Here is a 21787-nt window from a genome sequence, read left to right on the forward strand (position 1 = left end):
TGGGCAAAACTAAAGTGGCAAAAACAAAAATTTCACTTTTAAAAGAGGGCCAAATACTAGTTTGATAGGAGGGGACACTCCATTCTTATAAGTTGTCTTCTGCCTCCTCCGATAACCAACGTGAGCCTTGATCTTATTTCTAGCTTTTGCACTGGATTATAAGCAAAAAAATGACCTACTTACAGGCTTTTGACTTATGACTCAGTATTGTTACATGATGATATAAGCCAAAGCCAAAGCCGAAGCTCATAAATAGATGATTTTTTAGTATATAAGCCAACGGTTCCTGTAAAAAACTCTCCGTAGAAGTGGTTTTATGAGGTACCCATATAACTTAGAGGAAGTTCTCAGGTGAGGGCTTCTTTCGGTTCCAGTGAAAACTTTCTCTAAGAGTGGTTTTTGGCGGTGGCGCAACGCCAACTAACATCGGACGGTGGTATTCGACTGCGGCAGGTGGGCGGCACGGTGGTTGGCTGACATCATGACTGTGTTCAGCGACGGCGAGCGAGCTGCACAGTGTGGACTCCAGTGGCGTTTAGTTCGCGTGGCAATTTTACGGAAAGGACCATGTTCCCATAGATGAATGAAATTTTTCGAAGATTATATGGGATTCATAATTTTTTGCGTGTTTACGGAAATGGTTGAAGAGCTTTTTTTCCCCCAACTTCACCTAAACTGTAATTATTTTACGGAACTGTTGGAGATGCTCTGTACTACTGCAGTACGTGTGTGACGTACCGTACGATCAAACGCCTTGAGCCCTGTACTACTGCAGTACGTGTGTACTACAGCACTATGGTGCATGCTGCGCATGCTCCGGAAGTGGCATGATCCGCACAGCCAGAGAGAGCATCTCCAATATTGAATAATCCAAGTGGGATGTGCAGTACATGGTTTTCTAAGTTTGCAAGCAACAATATTTTTTGCAAGGACTAGCTAGGGTCCTCCTGAATTATTGCCACAGTTTGGTGATGGGTCTATTCAATTTCAGACTAAATTAAAGTTGTACTCCCTTCGTTCACAAAAAATACAAAATGTGCTATACCATTTTCTGAATCAGATGTATATACATGCGTTTTAGTGTGTCCGTGCATTCGTTTCAGTCGGTATGCGGTCCGTATTGAAATATCCAAAACATGTTATATTTGTGAATGGATGGAGTGCTTGTAATGGTGCATCTCTTTTCTGCATTTCAAAGTGTCATTATTTTTAGGAGTAGTGTAGTACACCCATGCTCGTACAGTACTCCTCTGGCTCCGTAGTACAGAGTGTGCAGAGTTGGCAAGAAAGATCCTTCATGGATATGGGCTCAGAAAGTGTGCAGAGGCTGCGCAACACACGCTATGGGTGCCGACCGGCCCGCCCTTAACTGAAAGCAGCTCATACATTATCGGTATCGCGCCGCGTCGCTGTGGATAGCGATCGATGCCAGTATTTCAGTTCGTCAACAATTTATCTCCATCCTCTCCCCGCATCACTGTATAAATAGGGAGCGCGCGAAGGACAGGAGCCGTGGTGACAGAGTCTGTAGCGCAGCAATCTCCCTCAGGTTCTTGTTCTAGTTTGATAATCTTTTGCGTCGCCCATGATCGCCGTCTCGTGATCGTTCCCTTCCCGTGGTTCATTTGATTTAACCCAATCTATTACCCCAACTGCAGGTGGGTCAGAGCAAGGGGGAGAAGAAAGATGGACGCGGAGCAGGAGTCGCGGTGGGCGGCGGCGCAGGGGATCGGCATCGGCGAGGACCTCGTCCCGGCCGCGCTGCGCCACCTGGAGTTCCTAGCCGCGGTCGACCGCCGCCGGTGGCTCTACGACGGCCCGCTGCTCCACAGGGCCATACGCAGGTATCCATCGCCATCCATCTTGTTGCCTCTTCAGCAACACAAGAGACCATTGCGTCTGGGAATTAGCTTATTTTCTGATGAGGTGTTTCATTCTTCTTCTGTCGGGGTCGTGTTGGGGATAAAATTTCTCTCAGTAATCGTTGCCATGTTTCGAACTTTCGATAAACTCTTGGTGAATCACCTGACAAACACCTGCTTGAGCAAAATTAGACAAAACCACTAATTCAGTTAACCTTGGTATAAGCTGGTGGAAGAGTTGAACTGAGAATGCATGTTTGGTTTTTCAGTTTTAATAAGGCATCGATCGCCAGTAATTTTTCTGAAACCGTCCTCTGATCTGTGCTTTCAGTTACAATTTGGTGCTACACTTCTAGCCTTATCTACAAATTTTGGCATGAAATTAAATCTGCCTGCTTATTTACGTTCAGAGTGCCTATATATCATGCTGAAACTATGTAAAAGAAATTCACTGATACTAAATTAATTATGTTCTCTGTGTCATATAGACTTTGAAGACTTTGTTCTTGTGCTAGGTACAAAGCTTGCTGGCTTCCCCTTCTTGCCAAGCACACCGAGGCCACTGTTGCAGATGATGAGCCTTTGGTTGTTCCGCTTGACTGTGAATGGATATGGCACTGCCATCGGCTTAACCCGGTATGCATATTAACTCCCAGATGCTCGCGTGTCGCTGTTCAAATTCTGTCAACACCAGAGAGAGCTAGTATTTGTCTATTTGCACGTCTTGGCATAAAAGAGAGAGAAACACTAGTGAACATGATTGGAAATGTCTAAATCAAAATCATCTTGTATTGTTTCTGGTTAGTTTTGCTCTGCTAACAACAGATATCTTTCAGACTCGATATATAAAGGACTGCAAGAGATTATATGGCAGGATACTGGACTGTAAGAATGTCAGGTCCTCCATTCAAGCAAAGTCCAAGGATCGGTCCGAGAAAGTTTGGACTGAGTTATATCCTGGAGAGCCTTTTGACTTGGAGTACAGTGGCAGCCCTTCCGACGATTCTGTTTACGTGGGTGATGAAACCGCAGGAGGCATTTCCTATGATCTGGTCTCAGCTGTTAAGAGACAGTCTTCTTTCGTCTACCAGGTAGTTACACTACTAACCTTTGCTCTGATGTACTACTAACCTTTCTGTAAAAGAAAAAGATATGCAAGAACTATAAATAAACATGTGCAGAAAGTCAGTGAGTTCCTTTGTTTCTGTCAGGTTGGAACACCAAACATGCATGATCAGCGTTTTCTTGAAGACGCTTTAGCTCGGTACAAAGGTTTTTTGTATCTGATCAAGATGAACCAGGAGAAAGGAATGAACCTTTTTCGTGTGCCAACCTACGATGTGGATCTAATGTGGCACACTCACCAACTGAATTCTGTTGCCTACTGCAATGACATGCTGTGTCTCCTTGGGAGAGTTCTGGAGCATGATGACACGGATGACGATCGAGCTGAAGGAAAGAAGCTCGACACCGGATTTTCAGGGACCACCGAGCAGTTTGAGAATAGCTTTGGTGTGAGGTATTGGAAGGCTGGCGCTATGTACCGTGGAAGCTTGCCATCTCCTGTGACATCCGTTCCTCAGATTTTCAGTGGTGAGGGCGATAGTGTTTTTGGTGTCGGTGAAGCAGAGAAGCATCTTGCTATTCTTGAAACAAACGTTGTGGAGGTATGCTTGACACCCTTTTTACATCTTATTGTTATCCATGAAGCAACATTTACACGAGTACTTTGCAAAGATTTTTGTGATCTAATAAAATAACCCAGAATGTGGTATGTTGTACTATTAATATTATTATTGATTTGGAAGCACGTCTGATATTGGTTATCTAAAAACATGATTGACCGCTTCTTTTGTCAAGAGACAATTACTGAATTTACTAACTCAAAATATTTTCATTCTTTGCAGTTGTATTTACAGATTGTGGACATCAAGAATTTACCATCTGCAATTCCTGAGAAAAGCGTTTATGTATGGTACACCAAGACTAAACCAGATGCATTCATCCGTGATGGCGGCAGGTTGGATATTTCATCGAAAACAGGGAAGAGTATCGGAGCAGGTTTCCAATGCGAACCGACTGGCGAAATCATTCTTACAGTAATGGTTGATCAGGCCTGTTTTGGGGCATCATCATCATCGAAGAAACCAGAACCGTTGGGGAAGGTTTCGATCTCTCTTCAAGAGGTTACAGGGCATGATTCTAGTCTCTCCTTTGAGAGGTGGTTTGAACTGAAAACTTGTGGTGCGTATGCCGGTTCCCCTCCTGTCAGTCTTCGTGTTGCCGCATCTTGTACTGTCCCAAGGCAGGCTCCACAGGTCCTTAGCATGGTCAATGTAAAGCCTTGCTCTCTGAGGGCCTGTCTATTGCCACATTCCATCGAGGATCAAAATATGAGCTCCTGGACTCGCTTCGTGTATGATTGTGGTACTGAACTCATTCGTCTTCAGATAAGGTATTCTTTTTTCCGTGGTATGAATCGATACATATATGTGAGGAACTGTACATTGATTCTAGATACGCATTTGTTTGCTGATTAGTAAGTCCTGCATGATACTTAGTGGTATTTTTTTTGCAGAAACGAATAAAAAGTTACTATATGATACATTGATTGCTAATAACATATGGTGTTGTTACATATTCATTTCAAACTGCAAAATCGGCATTTGCGGCAGGAATTAATATTCAATTTATATAGCAGTCTTTGTATTTTGCGTTCAAACCAGATCCAAATTTATTCCAGTGGACACTGGAAAGTTCTATTTACCATGTTTAAGAAAAAAATATCAGTTTCTTCTGGTCTAATGAGAAATTCCTCCCCTTTACTTCAGGGAGCACAAGGCCAAGAGTGGCATGGCTCTCGTTCGAGAATTGGTCGGAGTAACAAAGTCATCAGAGCAGCCATTGCAGCTTGCACAATTCACGGAAAACAAATGGTCTTTTAACAACTCCAACTCATCCATCACTCTTGACCTGAAACCAAGCAAGGATGGCTGCATAAATGAGCTCAAATACGACAGCAAACTGGTAAGGGCAACTGCATTCTACAGCTCATATACATGCAGTGTGTTCGCTCAGAAGATAGTGATTACAATAAGTCATATGTATATAAAAACGTCTATGCATTTAGCATACTCACAGATCTGGTACTTCTTTGAACAAAGCAGATCAAACTATACAGGGGAAGGAGACTAGCATATGAACTCAAATGCTGCAGTCAGCATGCTGAAGATACTGCAGCCGTTACTGCGGTGAAGTTCTCTGCTGAACACCCCTATGGCAAAGCAGTCGCACTAGTTGACGCTGAATCAGAGTTTATCACGGTACAATGCTCAGTTCTGATGACATATCCTTCTAAGTGGTTAAAATTAATTTTCTTGCATCTCAGATATACTCATGGTGTTCTTACTGAAATTTAGGTGGATGAGGATTGGTTCCTGCTTCCCTGGATCGCAATATCATTCTTATTCCTGAATTCCATTGGCAAAGATGGTGCAAAGCTCATCGAAGGTGCCATGGTACAGAAGGGTGAAAGAGTTAAGCCTGATACTACAGTGGCTTCTGAAATGGTGAAAGGTGGAGCAGCAGGCGCCACTGCTGGTCCGGCGCAATGTGGAGCTTGTGGCACGGCTGGTGGCGGTGACAAGGTCATGGCAAGTGACAAGGCCGGTCATGCTAGCTATGGCAGCTCAGTCACTGCAAGCGGCAAGGTGGCTGATTCTAAGTGTGGTGGTTGTGGATCAGGCTGTGGTGGTGGATGCGGTGTCTCTGTGGTCACCATGAGCTACAAGAAAGGTCACGCGAGCTGTGGCATCGTTGCAGGTGGCGAGAATGGCCATATTGAGTCTGCTGGGTGTGGATCAGGATGCGGTGGTTCCTGCGGTGGCAACATGGTTATTGAAAGTTCCCATGAGGGGAACACCAAGTCAGGTGGCTGCGGTTCAGGTTGTGGTGGCAGTTGCAGCGGTATGGTGGTCGAAGGCTCCAAAATTGGCCATGCCAAGTCAGGCGGGTGTGGCTCGGGTTGTGGTGGTGGTTGCGGCGGCATGCTGATTGAACACTCCAAGACAAGTTGCACCAAGTCTAGCGGTTGTGGCTCAGGCTGCGGTGGTGGTTGCGGCAGCATGGTCATGGAAGGCTCCAAGACTGGCTTCACCAAGTCAGGCGGTTGCGGTTCGGGTTGTGGCGGTGGTTGCGGAAATATGGCCAGTGAAGGCTCCAAGAGTGGTTTCGCCAAGTCAGGCGGTTGCGGTTCAGGCTGTGGCGGTGGTTGCGGCAGCATGGTCATTGAAGGCTCCAAGACTACCTTCACCAAGTCAGGCAGTTGTGGTTCGGGCTGTGGCGGCGGTTGCGCTTCAGGCTGTGGCGGTGGTTGCGGCAACATGGTCATTGAAGGCTCCAAGACTACCTTCACCAAGTCAGGCGGTTGTGGTTCGGGTTGTGGCGGCGGTTGCGGTTCAGGCTGTGGCGGTGGTTGCGGCAGCATGGTCATTGAAGGCTCCAAGACTGCCTTCACCAAGTCAGGTGGTTGCGGTTCAGGCTGTGGCGGTGGTTGCGGCAGCATGGTCATTGGCTCCAGGACTGCCTTCACCAGGTCAGGCGGTTGCGGTTCGGGCTGCGGCGGCGGTTGCGGTTGAGGCTGTGGTGATGATTGTGGTAGCATGTGATGGAAATATGCCCTAGAAGCAATAATAAAATTGTTATTATTATATTTCAGCTCAATATAATTAAGTTGGTGGAAAAGTTGAACTGAGATTTAATGTTTGGGTTTTCAGTTTTAAGGAATGAATGGCATCCATTGCCAGTGTTTTTTTTCCGAAACAATCCTTTGATATGTGCTTTCAGTTAAGATTTGGTGCTACAGTTCTGGCCTTATCTAGAAATTTTGGCATGAAAATCTTGCTGCTTGTTTATGTTCAAAGTCCCTATATATCATGCTGAAATCACTGATACTCCCTCCGTCCGTAAAAGTTTGTCTCTCAAGTGGATGTATTTAGCACCGTTCAAAGTCCCTATACGCAGGTAGTATCTGTCGCCATCCATCTTGTTTGTCTCTTCAACAACACAAGAGACCACTATGTTTGGGAATTAGTTTATTTTCCGATTCTGATGAGGCGTTTCATTCTTCTTCTGTCAGGGTATTGTTGATCGACAGTCTCTACCCTCTCTAGTGTGTCTTGTGTTGGGAATACAAAATTTCAGTAATTAATCCTTGCCATTTATGAATTCATGCATACATGCAGGGTGTTCGCTCAAAATATAGTGATTGCATTAAGTCATATGTAAATAAATAAATGTTTATGCATTTAGCATACTCACAGTTTTTGTATTTTTTTGAACAAAGCAGATCAAACTATGCAGGGGAAGGAAACTAGCATATGAACTCAAATGCTACAGTCAGTATGCTGAAGATACTGCAGTAGTTACCGCTCTGAAGTTCTCTTTTGAACACCCCTATAGCAAAGCAGTCGCGCTGGTTGACACTGAATCGGAATTTATCACGGTACAGTGCTCAGCTCTAATGACATATCCTTCTAAGTAGTTAAAAACTTCAAATAAATTCTCTTGCATCTGAGATATACTCATGCACGGTACGTTCTTACTTAAATTAGGTGGATGAGGATTGGTTTCTGCTTCCCTGGATCGCAATATCATTCTTGTTTTTGAATTCCATTGGCAAAGATGGTGCGAAGCTCATCGAAGGTGCCATGGTACCGAAGGATGAAACCGTTGAGCCTGATACTACAGTGGTTTCTCAAACGATGAAAGGTGAAGCAGCAGGCGCCACTGCTGGTCCGGGGCAATGTGGCGCTTGTGGCACGCATGGTGGCAGTGACATGGTCATGGCAAGTGACAAGGCTGGGCATGCTAGCTATGGTGGCTCAGTCACTGCAAGCGCGAAGGTGGCTGATTCTAAGTGTGGTGGTTGTGGATCAGGCTGTGGTGGTGGATGCGGTGTCTCTGTGGTCACCATGAGCTACAAGAATGGTCGTGCGAGTTGTGGCATCATTGCAGGCAGCAAGAATGGCCATATTGAGTCTGCTGGGTGTAGATCGGGATGCAGCAGTTCCTGCGGTGGCAACATGATTATTGAAAGCTCCAAAGAGGGGAACACCAAGTCAGGTGGCTGTGGTTCAGGATGTGGTGGTGGAGGTTGCGGCGGCATGGCCATTGAAGGCTCCAAGGCTGGCATTGCCAAGTCTAGCGGTTGCGGTTCAGGTTGTGGTCGCAGTTGCAGCGGTATGGTGGTTGAAGGCTCCAAAACTGGCCATGCCAAGTCAGGCGGTTGTGGCTCGGTCTATGGTGGTGGTTGCGGCGTCATGTTGATCGAACACTCCAAGACTAGCTGCACCAAGTCTAGCGGTTGTGGCTCAGGTTGCGGCGGTGGTTGCAGCAGCATGGTCATGGACAGTGGCGAATCTAGCACTAAATTGAAGGGTAGGCTCAGAACATCAAGTTTCTAAGTCTAATTAGCAAATGCATTACAATTTACATGTTAAACACCTTACTAAAATTGTCAACTAGTATGTTTAGTTGAAATAGGGTATTTGGAGGGTAGGCTTCAGCCTATTGAAGCCCCCCTAATGGAATAGCCACTGGTCATGGAAGGCTCCAAGATTGGCTTCGCCAAGTCAGGTGGTTGCGGTTCGGGCTGTGGCGGCGGTTGCGGTTCAGGCTGTGGGGGTGGCTGTGGCAGCATGGTCATTGAAGGCCCAAAGACCGCCTTCACCAAGTCAGGCGGTTGCGGTTCGTGTTGTGGCAGCGGTTGCGGTTCCGGCTATGGCGGTGGCTGGGGCGCAATGGTCATTGAAGGATCCAAGATTGGCTTTGCCAAGTCAGGTGGTTGCGGTTCAGGCTGTGGCGGTGGTTGCGGTTCAGGCTGTGGCGGTGGTTGCGGCAGCATGGTCATCGAAGGCTCCAAAATTGGCTTCGCCAAGTCAGGCTGTTGCGGTTCGGGTTGTGGCGGTGGTTGCGGTGGCTTGGTCATCGAAGGCTCCAAGATTGGCTTCGCCAAGTCAGGCGGTAGCGGTTCAGGTTGTGGCGGTGGTTGCAGTGTCATCGTCATGGAAGGCTCCAAGACCATCCATGCCATGTCTGGGGGCTGCGGTTCAGCCTGTGGTGCTGGCTGCGGTGGCGGTGCTTGCGGCGGCATTGTCATTGAAGGCTCCAAGACTGGTTTCGCCAAGTCAGCTGGTTGCGGTTCCGACTGTGGTGGCGGTTGTGGCAGCATGGTCGTGGAAGGCTCCAAGATGAGCCATGCCATGTCTAGGGGTCGCGGTTCAGGCTGTGGTGCCGGCTGCGGCGGCGGTTGTGGCGGCATGGTCATGAAAGGCTCCAAGATGAGCCATGCCAAGTCAGGGGCTGCGGTTTAGGTCGTGGCGCCGGCTACGGTGGCGGTTGTGGCGGCATGATCATGGAAGGCTCCAAGATTAGCCATGCCATGTCTGGGGGTTGCGGTTCAGGCTGTGGCGCTGGCTGCGGCAGCGGATGTGGCGGCATGGTCATGGAAGGCTCCAAGATGAGCCATGCCAAGTCAGGGGGCTGCGGTTCAGGCTGTGGCGCTGGCTGCGACAGCGGATGTGGCGGCATGGTCATGGAAGGCTCCAAGATGAGCCATGCCCACTAGTAGAAAACAGGGCTATGGTTCTGGGCCGAATTTCACATTAGTCTCGGTTCAATCACGAACCGGGACTAATGTGAGCATTTATCCCGGTTTGTGCGGCTAAGGCATTAGTCCCGGTTCACCTGTGCCCTTTAGTCCCGTTTTGTGCCTCAAACCGGGACTAAAAGGTGCGATGCACATTAGTCCCGGTTCATGCCACAAACCGGGACTAAAGAGTAGACCTTTAGTCCCGGTTTGAGGCACGAACCGGGACTAATGGGGTTGAGACCTTTAGTCCCGGTTCGTGGCACGAACCGGGACTAAAGGTCCCATTTTCAAATTCTACCCCTCCCCCCAGGATCGCCTTTTCAATTTTTTAAAAAAATAAAAGAAAATGATGGAAATGTCAAAAAAAAAGAAAATAAGTTTCCCATGTGATATGTGGTCTAGTTGTTGGGAAAATTTGCAAATGTGAATTTCGACTTTATTTGTAAAATCTCTCTGGAATTTGTAAATATGGGCATAACTTTTGCATACTAACTCGGATGAAAAAGTTTTTTATATGAAAAATCATCTACTCGAAAAGTTACATCCAAATTTAACGGGGGAACCCCGTTAAACATTTTCAAAATCCTCAAAAACCTAACAGAAAAAAAGTTACGGGGGTTTTAATATCTAGAGTGGAAAAAATCGAAATAATTTCAAACTGTGGTCAAACAATGGTCAAACCATGGTCAAACTAATTATTCTAGAATATTAGTGTTACTAAATAATTTGTTCAGTTATTTTGAATTTTGGTCAAAACTGGTCAAACTGTGGTCAAACTATGGTCAAACAATGGTCAAACCATGGTCAAACTAATTATTCTAGAATATTAGTGTTACTAAATAATTTGTTCAGTTATTTTGAATTTTGGTCAAATCTGGTCAAACTGTGGTCAAACTATGGTCAAACAATGGTCAAACTATGGTCAAACCATGGTCAAACTAATTATTCTAGAATATTAGTGTTAGTAAATAATTTGTTCAGTTATTTTGAATTTTGGTCAAATCTGGTCAAACTGTGGTCAAACTATGGTCAAACTGTGGTCAAACTATGGTCAAACCATGGTCAAATAAATTATTCAAAATAACTATTGTTTTATAAATAATTATTGTTTTTGAAAACAATAGTTTGAAACTCAAACAGTGAAATGTGTCAATTCATGCTCAAGCAAAATTCCTGAGGGTTAATAGGATTGACATCTTACTATTGTTAGGAAAACAACAAGTGCAGACTTGGAAACGAGGGAGAATAGAACCCGGAAGTTAAGCGTGCTCAGGCTGGGGGAGTGGGAGGATGGGTGACCGTTCGGGAAGTTAGGTGATTTGGAATGATGAGGATGATTAGAGAAGAAGATAAATTGAGCAGTGATGAGGGGTGCTGATTAGAGATTAGGGGTTAAAATAATTCAGAAATGTGAAAATAAAAAATTATTCAAAAAAAAATTTCAAAAAAAAATTCATAAAATTTCCATTACCCCTTCCACGTGGTCGCGGCCTTTAGTCCCGGTTCTGGATTGAACCGGGACTAAAGCGGGGAGGCATTAGTACCGACCCTTTAGTCCCGGTTCACCAACCGGGACAATAGCCCCTTTTTCTACTAGTGGCCAAGTCAGGGGGCTGCGGTTCAGGCTGTGGCGCCGGCTGCGGTGGCATGCTCAACACATCCTCGTAAGCATGCCTATGCTTGAGGTGGCCCGTGTCCGCGCGGTGACTGCTCGTGATGGCATGCCGCACGCTCTAGTCGGAGACGAAGACGAGTAAAAACTACACTGTCCTGTGGAGTTTGCCATGCCTCTACTCGTGGTTCGCAATGCGTTGTGGTGAATATATTATGTTGTACTTGTGGTATGTACGATGTACTATATGATTTGTGATTATCGGGTACTTCTTCGCATATGCGTAATTATCGTGGCACCACATGGTTCAGCAATCTTAAATTTGACCCTGGAGTGTCGGTTGTTGATATTGAGGATTAGCATGGGCTTGAGTGTATTCTTCGTATTGATGCTCCTGCAACCAATCATGCAATTTTATACGATCATGTTTAACTGGAAAGGGAAAGATTAGAGAAAAAAATGGATCTTGAGCGAACTATTCAATGCTGACTCGTGCGATGAATAAACTAACTCAGGCTATTACCCGCAAAAAAAAAAACTCAGGCTATGAATTCATCATAAAAGTCTAACAAGATGTGTATATTTACAAATCATCCATCTGCATTGTTTCATCAGCGTTGGCAAAAAGCCGACATGGGAAAAAAATTCACTCTCCCGTTGTTTATATGACGTTGCAGAGGATGTTTTCGTCACATTTTACTAGGTGGTAAATGTTTCGTTTGATTTATCAGCAGGTGGTGATTGAAAATGTCAGGCTCCGAATTTCGTACTACTAGCTGATATACCTTGCACAATGCATCTGATCTGCTACATCTTTGCACGATGCTTGTCTAGATATGTCCTTTTTTTGCAAGAATAGAGGCAAGACGATGTGGAGCAGGAGTGTCGTCGACCAAGAAAAGAAATGTGGCCCGAACCTGGGACCCGACGGTCAGTGTTCAAGGTATGGGGAACTGGAGGATTCGTTTCCTGCTACAGTCCGGTGTACAAAAAGACAGATCGTGGCGTTGGCTGTTGCACTCGCACCATCTGAAATTCTGAATGACGCGGCAGTACGTACGGCACATACACACCGTGCCGTTCATTGTCTCGTGGCCGTTCAAAGTAACTGAATTATTCACAAGCAGAGCCAAGACTCTGCTATCGTAAAGTTAGGTGAAAAAGCAACATAAGGCACAGGGGAAAAAGAGAGCATATACTACTGCGAAAATGTTTGTTCATATAGAAAACAAAAGGATCCAAGCTTGCGGGCGCGGGCACGTCTCCCAAAGCAGAGCCCAAATTGTCAAACTTGGACCCGGTCAGCTTGTTACGGCGACCAATATGGGCACCCGCCGCTCGTCTTCTCGGTAGCAAAAAGGAGTAGGTGTGCGGGAGCAGGTACCCGCTGTATTGTGAGTGTGACAACCAAATTCCACCCGAAGATACTGTCACATCCCTAGCTTTGCTATGCATTTGCACTAGCTTGGTTGTTGCATCATGTCTAAATTTATTGAAAGTTGAAATGGGGATTGCTCAAACCCTAGCACCAGATCAAATCAACTAGGTTCAAATAAAAAGATTCTCAATGAACCCAAAATGCCCTTCAGAAAAATTCATCATTTTTGGATTGGTTTAAAACCTCTGCCAAAAATGGTGCACATATTTCTAGGTCCTTTTTGGATTTTCGAATTAATTCATAAAGTATTTGAATTTGGGCATTTAAATGCTATAACTAATTTAAATGCTCAAATAATTCTGAAACTAAATGAGGGTTGTTGCATATATTTCAAATAGTGCCCAAAATTATTTTCAAGATTTTACAAAATGAGTTAGTATTTTTACTAATTCAAAACAGATCAAAATAAATAGAAAACAAAAACAAATTAGCAGAGAGAGAGAGAGAGAGAGCTACCTGGCGCTTACCTACAGCCCAGGGCCCCTGCACTGTGCAGCCCAGGAGCTGGCCCAGCCCACCACCGCTGCCAGTCATCCCCCTCCTCTTACCAGAAGGCAGAGGAGAAGCGGAGCACGCCCCCGCGTGAGCGCGCCACGCCGACAGCAGCCTGCCAGCCTCCCCAGCTCTCTAGTCGCATCGCGGAGCTGCCACGGACCCCTCTGCCTCTTCCCCTCTCTCCCTGGTTCCTCTCTCCCCCTAGTATTCGCGCGCGCAGCCACCGAGCGCCTCGCGGCGCGCCGACGAGCACCACCACGGCCACCGGCCTCCACACGCCTCCCCGACGCGCCAAGAAGCTCCGCCGTAGACCTCTACGCCGCCTCCGCCAAGCCACGCGAGCGGAAGCGCCCTGCAGCATCGTCCCCGGCCTCATCTTCAACCTCTGGCCACCGGCAACCTCGTCGTGGATTCGCGAGCTCCAGACCCTCCCCGACCTCGCCGTTGCCTCTGACGGTTTCGCTGTGAGCTCCTAATCCTCCCCCCTTGCTTAGCCCCCCTTCCTTTCCCTTTCGCTAGTTGCTGTCACCACGAACCCGAGCTCCGGCCGCCGCCATGGACGGTGAGCTTCGTGCTCCCGAGCCCCTCCACCTGCGCTCGTTGCTTCCGCGTGTTCCTGGTGATCCCAGCAACCCGTAGAGCCCATCGGCCGCGCCCGCCGTGCCCCGTAACGCCTAAAGCTTGGATGCCCGAACTCTGGCGGCCGCCCGGCTCGTCGCCGCCGCCGCTACACACACCCCCAACACACCACGCGGCCACCACCGGATGCGCCGCACTGCCAGCAACTCATAGCCGCAAACCGCGCTCGAAACCATCCCCTGTAGCGCCTTCCCGCAGTGTCTCCGTCGTCGGTTTTGGTCGCCGCCCGCCGAACTCCGGCGATGTCGACGTGGCCCATCATTAGCCTCTAATGACCCTGCTAATTAACCCTAGAGCCACTTACAGACGGGTCCCACTTCCTAATTAACCCTGGTTAAGTTTTGTCTAGATTAAACTAACCCTGCAGGGCCCACAGGTCAGTTTGACCTGGCCACATCACCTGTTGATCGACCCCACAGGTCAGCATTGACCTGCTGACATGGCTGTTAACCTGATGTAAACATCCCAAATTTTCAATTTGGAATGTTATACATTAGATCATCTATGCATATCATATTTTATTGCTTTTTGGCTCGATCCTCAAAATTTTACGCAACTCAAGGGCCCACGGAGAGAGTTGAGAATTCCTTTATTTTCATATTTGAGTTTTCTCAAAATTTTAAAATAGGATCATTTTATTTTATTTATTTTATCTTCAATTATTTCTATTATAAAAATATGAGAGAGAGAATAAAATGACTTTCCCAAAATAAAGAAATATTGAGGATTTAATAATAAAATCAAATAAGTTTTTATTTCGGAGTTTTTCGCCATTTTATTTGAATTTAGGAAAATTGCACGTTTTTCAAAGCTGCATATTAGGGCCAAGAAAATGTCCATCTTGTTCTAAATATTTTCTTTAGACGGTGAAAATTTCTTTTGGCATTTTTTTGAATTTATTTTATTTTCTAGAATTTTTCTTAGTTTCGGCGGATTTTTTTTTTCAAAAAAAGGTTCCGCGCCCGACTAGGCCGAAGGCCTAGCCGAGCCAGGCCAGGCCCGCGCCGCTGCCGCCTTCCCTCGTGGGAGTCCGACCCGCCGCCGCCGCCGAGTCCGGCCGGGGCACGCCTCCCGAGGCCGACCCCGACCCGGCGCCCCCTTCCCCAAGCCGGACGCCGCCCCCGCTCCTATAAATACCGTCGCTGCCCGCCCCACCCCGCCACCCAACCCGCCTTGCCTCCCGCCACTACCGTTCGCGCCGCCGCCGCCGTTCGCCGCTGTAGCCACCGCCTCCCGCCGCCGCTCGGAGCCCCGCCGCCCACCGGAGCCTCGCCGGAGCTACCGGACCTCGCCGGAGCCCCGAGCCAAGTAGCCGCCCGCCTCCCCGGTTTTCTAAAGAAAACCGTTTCGGTTTTTGTAGGACCTTGAAGTATGTCTAGAGGGGGGGGGGGGTGATTAGACTACTTAACCAATTAAAAACTTAACCTTTTCCCAATTTTAGAGTTTGGCAGATTTTAGCTATCTTGGGACAAGTCAAGCAATCATCACACAATTCAAGCAAGCATGCAAAGAGTATATAGGCAGCGGAAATTAAAGCATGCAACTTGCAAGAAAGTAATGGGAAGGGTTTGGAGGATTCAAACGCAATTGGAGACACGGATGTTTTTGGCGCGGTTCCGATAGGTGGTGCTATCTTACATCCACGTTGATGGAGACTTCAACCCACGAAGGATAACGGTTGCGCGAGTCCATGGAGGGCTCCACCCACGAAGGCTCCACGAAGAAGAAACCTTGTCTATCCCACCATGGCCGTCGCCCACGAAGGACTTGCCTCACTAGCGGTAGATCTTCACGAAGTAGGCGATCTCCTTGCCCTTACAAACTCCTTGGTTCAACTCCACAATCTTGTCGGAGGCTCCCAAGTGACACCTAGCCAATCTAGGAGACACCACTCTCCAAGAAGTAACAAATGGTGCATTGATGATGAACTCCTTGCTCTTGTGCTTTCAAATGATAGTCTCCCCAACACTCAACTCTCTCTCATAGGATTTGGATCTGGTGGAAAGAGGGTTTGAGTGGAAAGCAACTTGGGAAAGGCTAGAGATCAAGATTCATATGGTAGGAATGGAATATCTTGGCCTCAACACATGAGTAGGTGGTTCTCTCTCAGAAATGGTAAGTTGGAAGTGTAGGTTTAGTCTGATGGCTCGCTCCACGAATGAAGAGGAGGTGGAGGGTATATATAGCTGAGGGAGTCCTGGACTAGGGGGTGTCCGGATAGCGGAACTATCATCATCGGCCGGACTCCAAGACTATGAAGATACAAGATTGAAGACTTCGTCCCGTGTCCGGATGGGACTTTCCTTGGCGTGGAAGGCAAGCTTGGCGATACGGATATGTAGATCTCCTACCATTGTAACCGACTCTGTGTAACCCTAGCCCTCTCCGGTGTCTATATAAACCGGATGGCTTTAGTCCGTAGGACGAACAACAATCATACCATAGGCTAGCTTCTAGGGTTTAGCCTCCTTGATCTCGTGGTAGATCTACTCTTCTAATACCCACATCATCAATATCAATCAAGCAGGACGTAGGGTTTTACCTCCATCAAGAGGGCCCGAACCTGGGTAAAACACCGTGTCCCTTGTCTCCTGTTACCATCCGCCTAGACGCACAGTTCGGGACCCCCTACCCGAGATCCACCGGTTTTGACACCGACATTGGTGCTTTCATTGAGAGTTCCTCTGTGCCGTCGCAATCAGGAAGGATGCCTCTTCCCGTCTTTAAAGACGGTACCATTGCCAAAGGAGCTTTGGCCGCCGGTCAAGCTATCCGGCTGGGTGGTTTTCTTATAATTGCCTGTCCGGCCACCACTTCGACGATGACCTCTCGGGTCATCAAAAGCGATCTTCGCATTAACTCAGAATTCGCCGAGCAGCTGGATCCGATGGAGCTCTCTTCCATAAACGAGCTCTTGGATCGCATCACCGCCCTGGAAGTCGCTACAGACTACGATCAGATTGGGCTTAAAACCGATCTGAGAGAAATTAACTCTCCCCAGGCTACCCACCATGTTGCTGTGGTAGAAGAACAACACGGCGACTCTTCCCCCATGTTAAGAACCAGTTATGTCCGGATCCCTGATCCCTCCATGACGGATTCCCGCGGAGGGACGGACGTCAATCGAGTACTGAACCTAAAGCCAGGCAGCGGACTAGATTCGTTGGGCGACCTCCAGCAATCCAAGCTTCCAAATCCGGAAATTCCTCGGCCTTTGAGCCTCAGATTGGGCGGGGCTCCGAATTTAGTTCCACCCGCCCACCCAAACACAAGCGATCTATCTCAAATACGGCAAGAGCCCGATGAAACAGTACATCATTACTGGGCCAGATTCCTCCTGGTTATGGACATGATAAAGGACTGCCATGAGGAAAGCGCAATCTCTATTTTCTGCAATAATTGCACGGACAAGGGAATCATGAACGCCATAAGTCGTCGTGAGGTCACGCGCTTCGCCGACCTGGCGACCGTAGTACGAAAATACTGTGCGATGGAGAGTGCCTGGAAAACCGAAACTAGATTTTGGGACAATCCGGCCCTGAACACAACCTTAGTCCGGAATAAAAGGGTGCACAACGCTAAAGCACCTGGGTCAAAAACCAAAAAGCAAAAACCCCCCAAAGGGTACGGAACCGTACTGGAAGAATGGCTCAGTGGACCCTACAAAATCCATAATGCAGAAGGCGCCACTCCAACACATAGCCTTCGGGCATGTTGGATACTACGACAGGTGGCCAAAAGTGGCGAAGGGCTTCTAGCCCCGGACAACCAGCCCAACAGCACCAGTACGGTATCAACAGTCTTCGAGACTTTTGCATCAAATAATATGCGGAAACGAACAATCCGCAGGCTTGCCGAAGTCTACCAAGTAGAAACAACAAATCCATGGAGCGACATGGCTATCACCTTCAATGCCAGCGACGAACCTAAATTCCGAACAGCCCGAGCACCAGCCGCATTGGTCCTCAGTCCCATAATGGACGGCTTTCGTCTTACCAAGGTACTCATGGATGGCGGCAGCGGATTAAACCTCATCTACGAGGAAACTCTCCAAAAAATGGAAATAGACTGGAGCCGCATTGAGCGAAGTAGCACAACCTTTAGAGGAATAATCCCTAGTTGGGAAGTATGCTGCACAGGAAAAATCACACTAGATGTGGTGTTCGGCTCGCCAGACAACTACAGGTCCGAGGAAGTCACGTTCCAAGTGGCCCCGTTCAGCAGCGGATATGACGCTCTATTACGACGAGAGGCATTCACAATTTTCCAAGCCATACCCCATTACGGGTACATGAAGCTCAAAATGCCCGGGCCCAATGGAATCATCACTCTGATCAGTGATCCGGACATAGCACTCCGCGCCGAAAACAAGACAGCCGCACTAGCCCTAGAGGCACTATCTGAAGCACTAGCGGCAGAAGAACTCACGGCACTACGCTCCATGGTGAATAGGGACGATGTGATACTCGACAAGAGACCTAAGTCCATGTCTTTCAAACCAGCAGATGAAATAGTCAAATTCCAGGTCCATCCTACGGACCCCACAAAGACGGCCTCCATTGGGGCACAATTAAACCCTCATGTAGAAGCCGCACTATGAGAATTCCTTCGGGAAAATTGGGACATTTTTGCCTGGCACCCTTCAAATATGCCAGGGATCCCACGCAGGCTGGCAGAGCACAGCCTAAATATCCTAAAAGGATTCAAGCCAGTCAAACAGGCTCTTCGACGATTTTCCGAACCCAAAAGACAGGCAATGGGAGAGGAGCTAGCCAAACTATTGGAAGCCGGATTCATGAGAGATATAAAACATCCGTACTGGCTAGCAAACCTGGTAATGGTACCAAAAAAGGACAAATCCTGGCGCCTTTGTGTGGATTTTAAAGACATTAATAAGGCCTGTCCAAAGGATCCTTTCCCTCTCCCCCGCATCGACCAAATCATCGATGCTACTGCGAGGCACGATTCATTGTGTTTCCTCGACGCCTACTCTGGATACCATCAAATCAAGATGGCGGAAACAGACCAGGCCGCAACGGCATTCATTACTCCATACGGACCATTCTGCTTCAATACAATTCCCTTCAGACTTAAAAACGCCGGCGCAACATATCAGCGCATGATTCAGACATGTCTGGCTACCCAGATCGGCAAAACAGTGGAGGCATACGTAGACGATGTGGTCGTCAAAACCAAACACGTCGAAACTCTAATAGACGATTTGAGGCTCACACTCGACAACCTCCGAGCATATGACATTAAGCTTAACCCGGAAAAATGTGTTTTCGGCGTACCAGTCGGAAAGCTCTTGGGCTTCATTGTATCCGGTAGAGGAATTGAAGCAAACCCAGCCAAGATCCGAGCTCTGTCACAATTGGACATCCCAAAAGACCTCAAACAAATACAAAAATTGACTGGATGCGTGGCGGCCCTAAGCCGCTTCATCTCCCGTTTGGGAGAAAAGGCATTGCCCCTGTACCGCCTCCTCAGGCACACCGAACACTTCGAATGGACGGATGCTGCCACAGCCGGACTCGAAGACATAAAGGCCATACTGGCAACAAATCCGGTCCTGGCCGTGCTCAACTTGGGCGAACCAATGTTGTTATCTATCGCGGCAACACATCAAGTTGTAAGCGCGGTGCTCGTCGTCGAACGAGAAACAGAAGGGCACAAATTCCCTCTTCAAAAACCAGTGTACTACGTATCCACTGTCCTAACTCCATGTAAGTCCCGGTACCCACATTATTAAAAGATAGCGTACACAGTGTTCATGGCATCCCGGAAGGTGTGACACTACTTTCAAGAGTGTTCGATAACAGTGGCCTCCGAAGTACCTCTCAATGGCATCATAAACAATCGCGATGCGACGGGCAGGATTGCAAAATGGGCCATTGAGCTTTTACCATTCGATATAACCTACAAACCGCGGCGAGCTATAAAGTCGCAAGTTTTGGCTGACTTCGTCACCGAATGGACTGAAGCCGAACTCCCTAAAGAGTACGACGCATACTCCAATTGGATTATGCACTTCGACGGATCTAAAATGTTGGCCGGCTTGGGGGCTGGCGTCGTCTTGACGCCCCAACCGGAGATACAGTCCAATACGCACTTCAAATAATGTACACAGACTCCAACAACGCATCCGAATACGAGGCCCTTCTACATGGTCTCCGGATGGCCATCTCCATGGGCATTCAACGCCTAGAGGTCCGCAAGGATTCAAACCTCGTAATATCCCAGGTAAATGGAGACTTTGACGCCAAGGATCCGAAAATGGCAGCCTACCGTAACGCCGTCTTAAAAATGTCAGCTCGGTTCAAAGGACCGAATTCCACCACGTAGCCCGGGACAACAACCAGGCAGCCGACGTGTTGGCACGCATCAGCGCAAAACGCGACGCCGTCCCTCCAAACATCTTCCTGGAGCGGCTCTTTAAGCCATCCGTACTATGGGAAGAGGAGTCCGGAAATAGCAACCCGGAACCAACCGCGCCACCCAACACGGAACATTCTGACACAATCGGTGGCTTAGCAAATGAAATAACACCCTCAGCCCATGAAATAATGGCAGTAATCGCCCCGTGGACGGAACCATTCCTAGCCTACTTAACTAGGCAGGAACTCCCCAAAGACCAAAATGATGCCCGCTGCATAGTTCGGCGATCTAAAGCCTACAAGGTCCATGAGGGAGAACTTTATAAGAAAAGCACAATCGGAGTCCTTCAAAGGTGTATCTCCGAAGAGGAAGGGCGAAATCTCCTGGCTGAAATTCACGCCGGACTCGGTGGGCACCACGCCGCAGCCCGGGCCCTTGTAGGCAAGGCCTTCCGTACAGGATTTTATTGGCCAACTGCCCGGGCAGATGCTCAGGACTTAGTCCAACGATGCGTCGGTTGCCAGCTCTTTGCTAATCAAAGCCACATGCCACCCACCGCCCTCAAAACTATACCCATCACCTGGCCGTTCGCGGTCTGGGGGCTTGAAATGGTTGGACCCCTTAAAGGGGGAACCCACAAGCAGAAATACCTATTGGTCATGGTGGACAAATTCACCAAATGGATAGAGGCCAAGCCAGTTAAAACGGCCGAATCCGGGCCCGTGATAGACTTCATATCCGAGGTAGTACACCGTTATGGTGTCCCCCACAGCATCATCACTGATAATGGCACGGCCGACGAGGTTAAACTCCGGTGCAAAAATATGGGCATCAAGCTCGACTACGCTTCAGTCTATCACCCCCAAACTAACGGTCAAGTCGAGCGAGGAAATGGTCTAATCATGTGCGGCATCAAACCCAGACTAGTGCGGTCCCTCAAGGAATCTAACACGCACTAGGTAGAGGAGGCTCGACTCCGTACTCTGGGGGCTGCGGACCACGCCAAACCGCACTACCGGATTCACACCATTTTCTATGGTGTACGGCGCAGAGGCAGTTCTGCCCTGCGATATAATTCATGACTCACCTCGCGTGCGCATGTACGAAGAAAGAGAAGCCAAGTTGGATCGGCAGGACAGTTTGGACGCCTTAGAGGAGGAGCGGTACGTGGCAAAAGCTCGTTCCGCATTCTATCAGCAGCAGGCTCGAAGATATCAAAGCAGAGAAGTACGGGCCAAAACTTACAATGTTGGCGAACTTGTTCTACGCCTGCCGGACAAGAAAAAGGACAAACTTAAGCCCAAGTGGGAAGGTCCCTTCATCATCGACCAAGTCCTGACCGGCGGAGCATACCGTCTACGTAACGCATCTGACAACCGACTCGAGCTGAACCCATGGAACGCAGCCCGTCTCCGAAGATTCTACGCCTAATGCCGGACTCAGAGTTCGTCTCCCTCCTCCGTCCACCTTTTACATTTTCACCGTCTCTTGTCCCCCTCCTTCTTCCCACTTTTTTTTTCAATGCCTTTGATAGGCTGATTTGTGCATTGTTCGCACACACTTGATGTGCTCCTAGCACTCATTATACCTGGGGGCTTCTTTAACAGAAGCTTATTTATACGGGCTTCATGCCCAACACATGTGTCATACTTCCGCATGTACCTTTTATTCACCATTATATGCATCGACATGACTTAAGTTTTGGCCAAGCT

General features: G+C 48.0%; 2 protein-coding genes across 3 annotated transcripts; both read left to right on the forward strand.

The window, feature by feature from the left end:
• The first annotated feature begins 1309 nt into the window (after nucleotides 1-1309).
• LOC123068274 (glycine-rich domain-containing protein 1) lies at nucleotides 1310-6678 on the forward strand. 2 transcript variants are annotated; one of them, XM_044490804.1, is made up of 10 exons: nucleotides 1311-1549; nucleotides 1659-1844; nucleotides 2378-2498; nucleotides 2699-2953; nucleotides 3074-3529; nucleotides 3770-4317; nucleotides 4694-4889; nucleotides 5030-5185; nucleotides 5282-6119; nucleotides 6222-6678. In XM_044490804.1, exons 2-10 carry the CDS (start codon nucleotides 1687-1689, stop codon nucleotides 6497-6499), a joined length of 3006 nt encoding a protein of 1001 aa, XP_044346739.1. In that variant the 5' UTR covers nucleotides 1311-1549; nucleotides 1659-1686; the 3' UTR covers nucleotides 6500-6678. The 2 variants fall into 2 exon arrangements, with proteins under 2 accessions (XP_044346737.1, XP_044346739.1); XM_044490802.1 differs by having other exon boundaries at nucleotides 1310-1549; nucleotides 5282-6678.
• A 362-nt stretch (nucleotides 6679-7040) lies between these two features.
• On the forward strand, nucleotides 7041-8723 carry LOC123068275 (loricrin). The gene is made up of 2 exons (XM_044490805.1): nucleotides 7041-7365; nucleotides 7475-8723. Exon 2 carries the CDS (start codon nucleotides 7571-7573, stop codon nucleotides 8324-8326), a length of 756 nt encoding a protein of 251 aa, XP_044346740.1. The 5' UTR covers nucleotides 7041-7365; nucleotides 7475-7570; the 3' UTR covers nucleotides 8327-8723.
• The last annotated feature ends 13064 nt before the right edge of the window (nucleotides 8724-21787 follow it).

Source organism: Triticum aestivum, chromosome 3B (genome assembly GCF_018294505.1).
Source record: "Triticum aestivum cultivar Chinese Spring chromosome 3B, IWGSC CS RefSeq v2.1, whole genome shotgun sequence".
Classification (NCBI taxonomy): Eukaryota; Viridiplantae; Streptophyta; class Magnoliopsida; order Poales; family Poaceae; genus Triticum; species Triticum aestivum.

Bases quoted from the DNA above. Each gene is read 5' to 3' on its own strand.
- LOC123068274 (XM_044490802.1), top strand. From the start codon at position 1,687: ATGGACGCGGAGCAGGAGTCGCGGTGGGCGGCGGCGCAGGGGATCGGC. The intron at 3,530-3,769 runs GTATGCTTGACA...CATTCTTTGCAG, and splicing joins TTGAAACAAACGTTGTGGAG to TTGTATTTACAGATTGTGGA. The intron at 4,318-4,693 runs GTATTCTTTTTT...CCTTTACTTCAG, and splicing joins CTCATTCGTCTTCAGATAAG to GGAGCACAAGGCCAAGAGTG.
- LOC123068275 (XM_044490805.1), top strand. From the start codon at position 7,571: ATGGTACCGAAGGATGAAACCGTTGAGCCTGATACTACAGTGGTTTCT.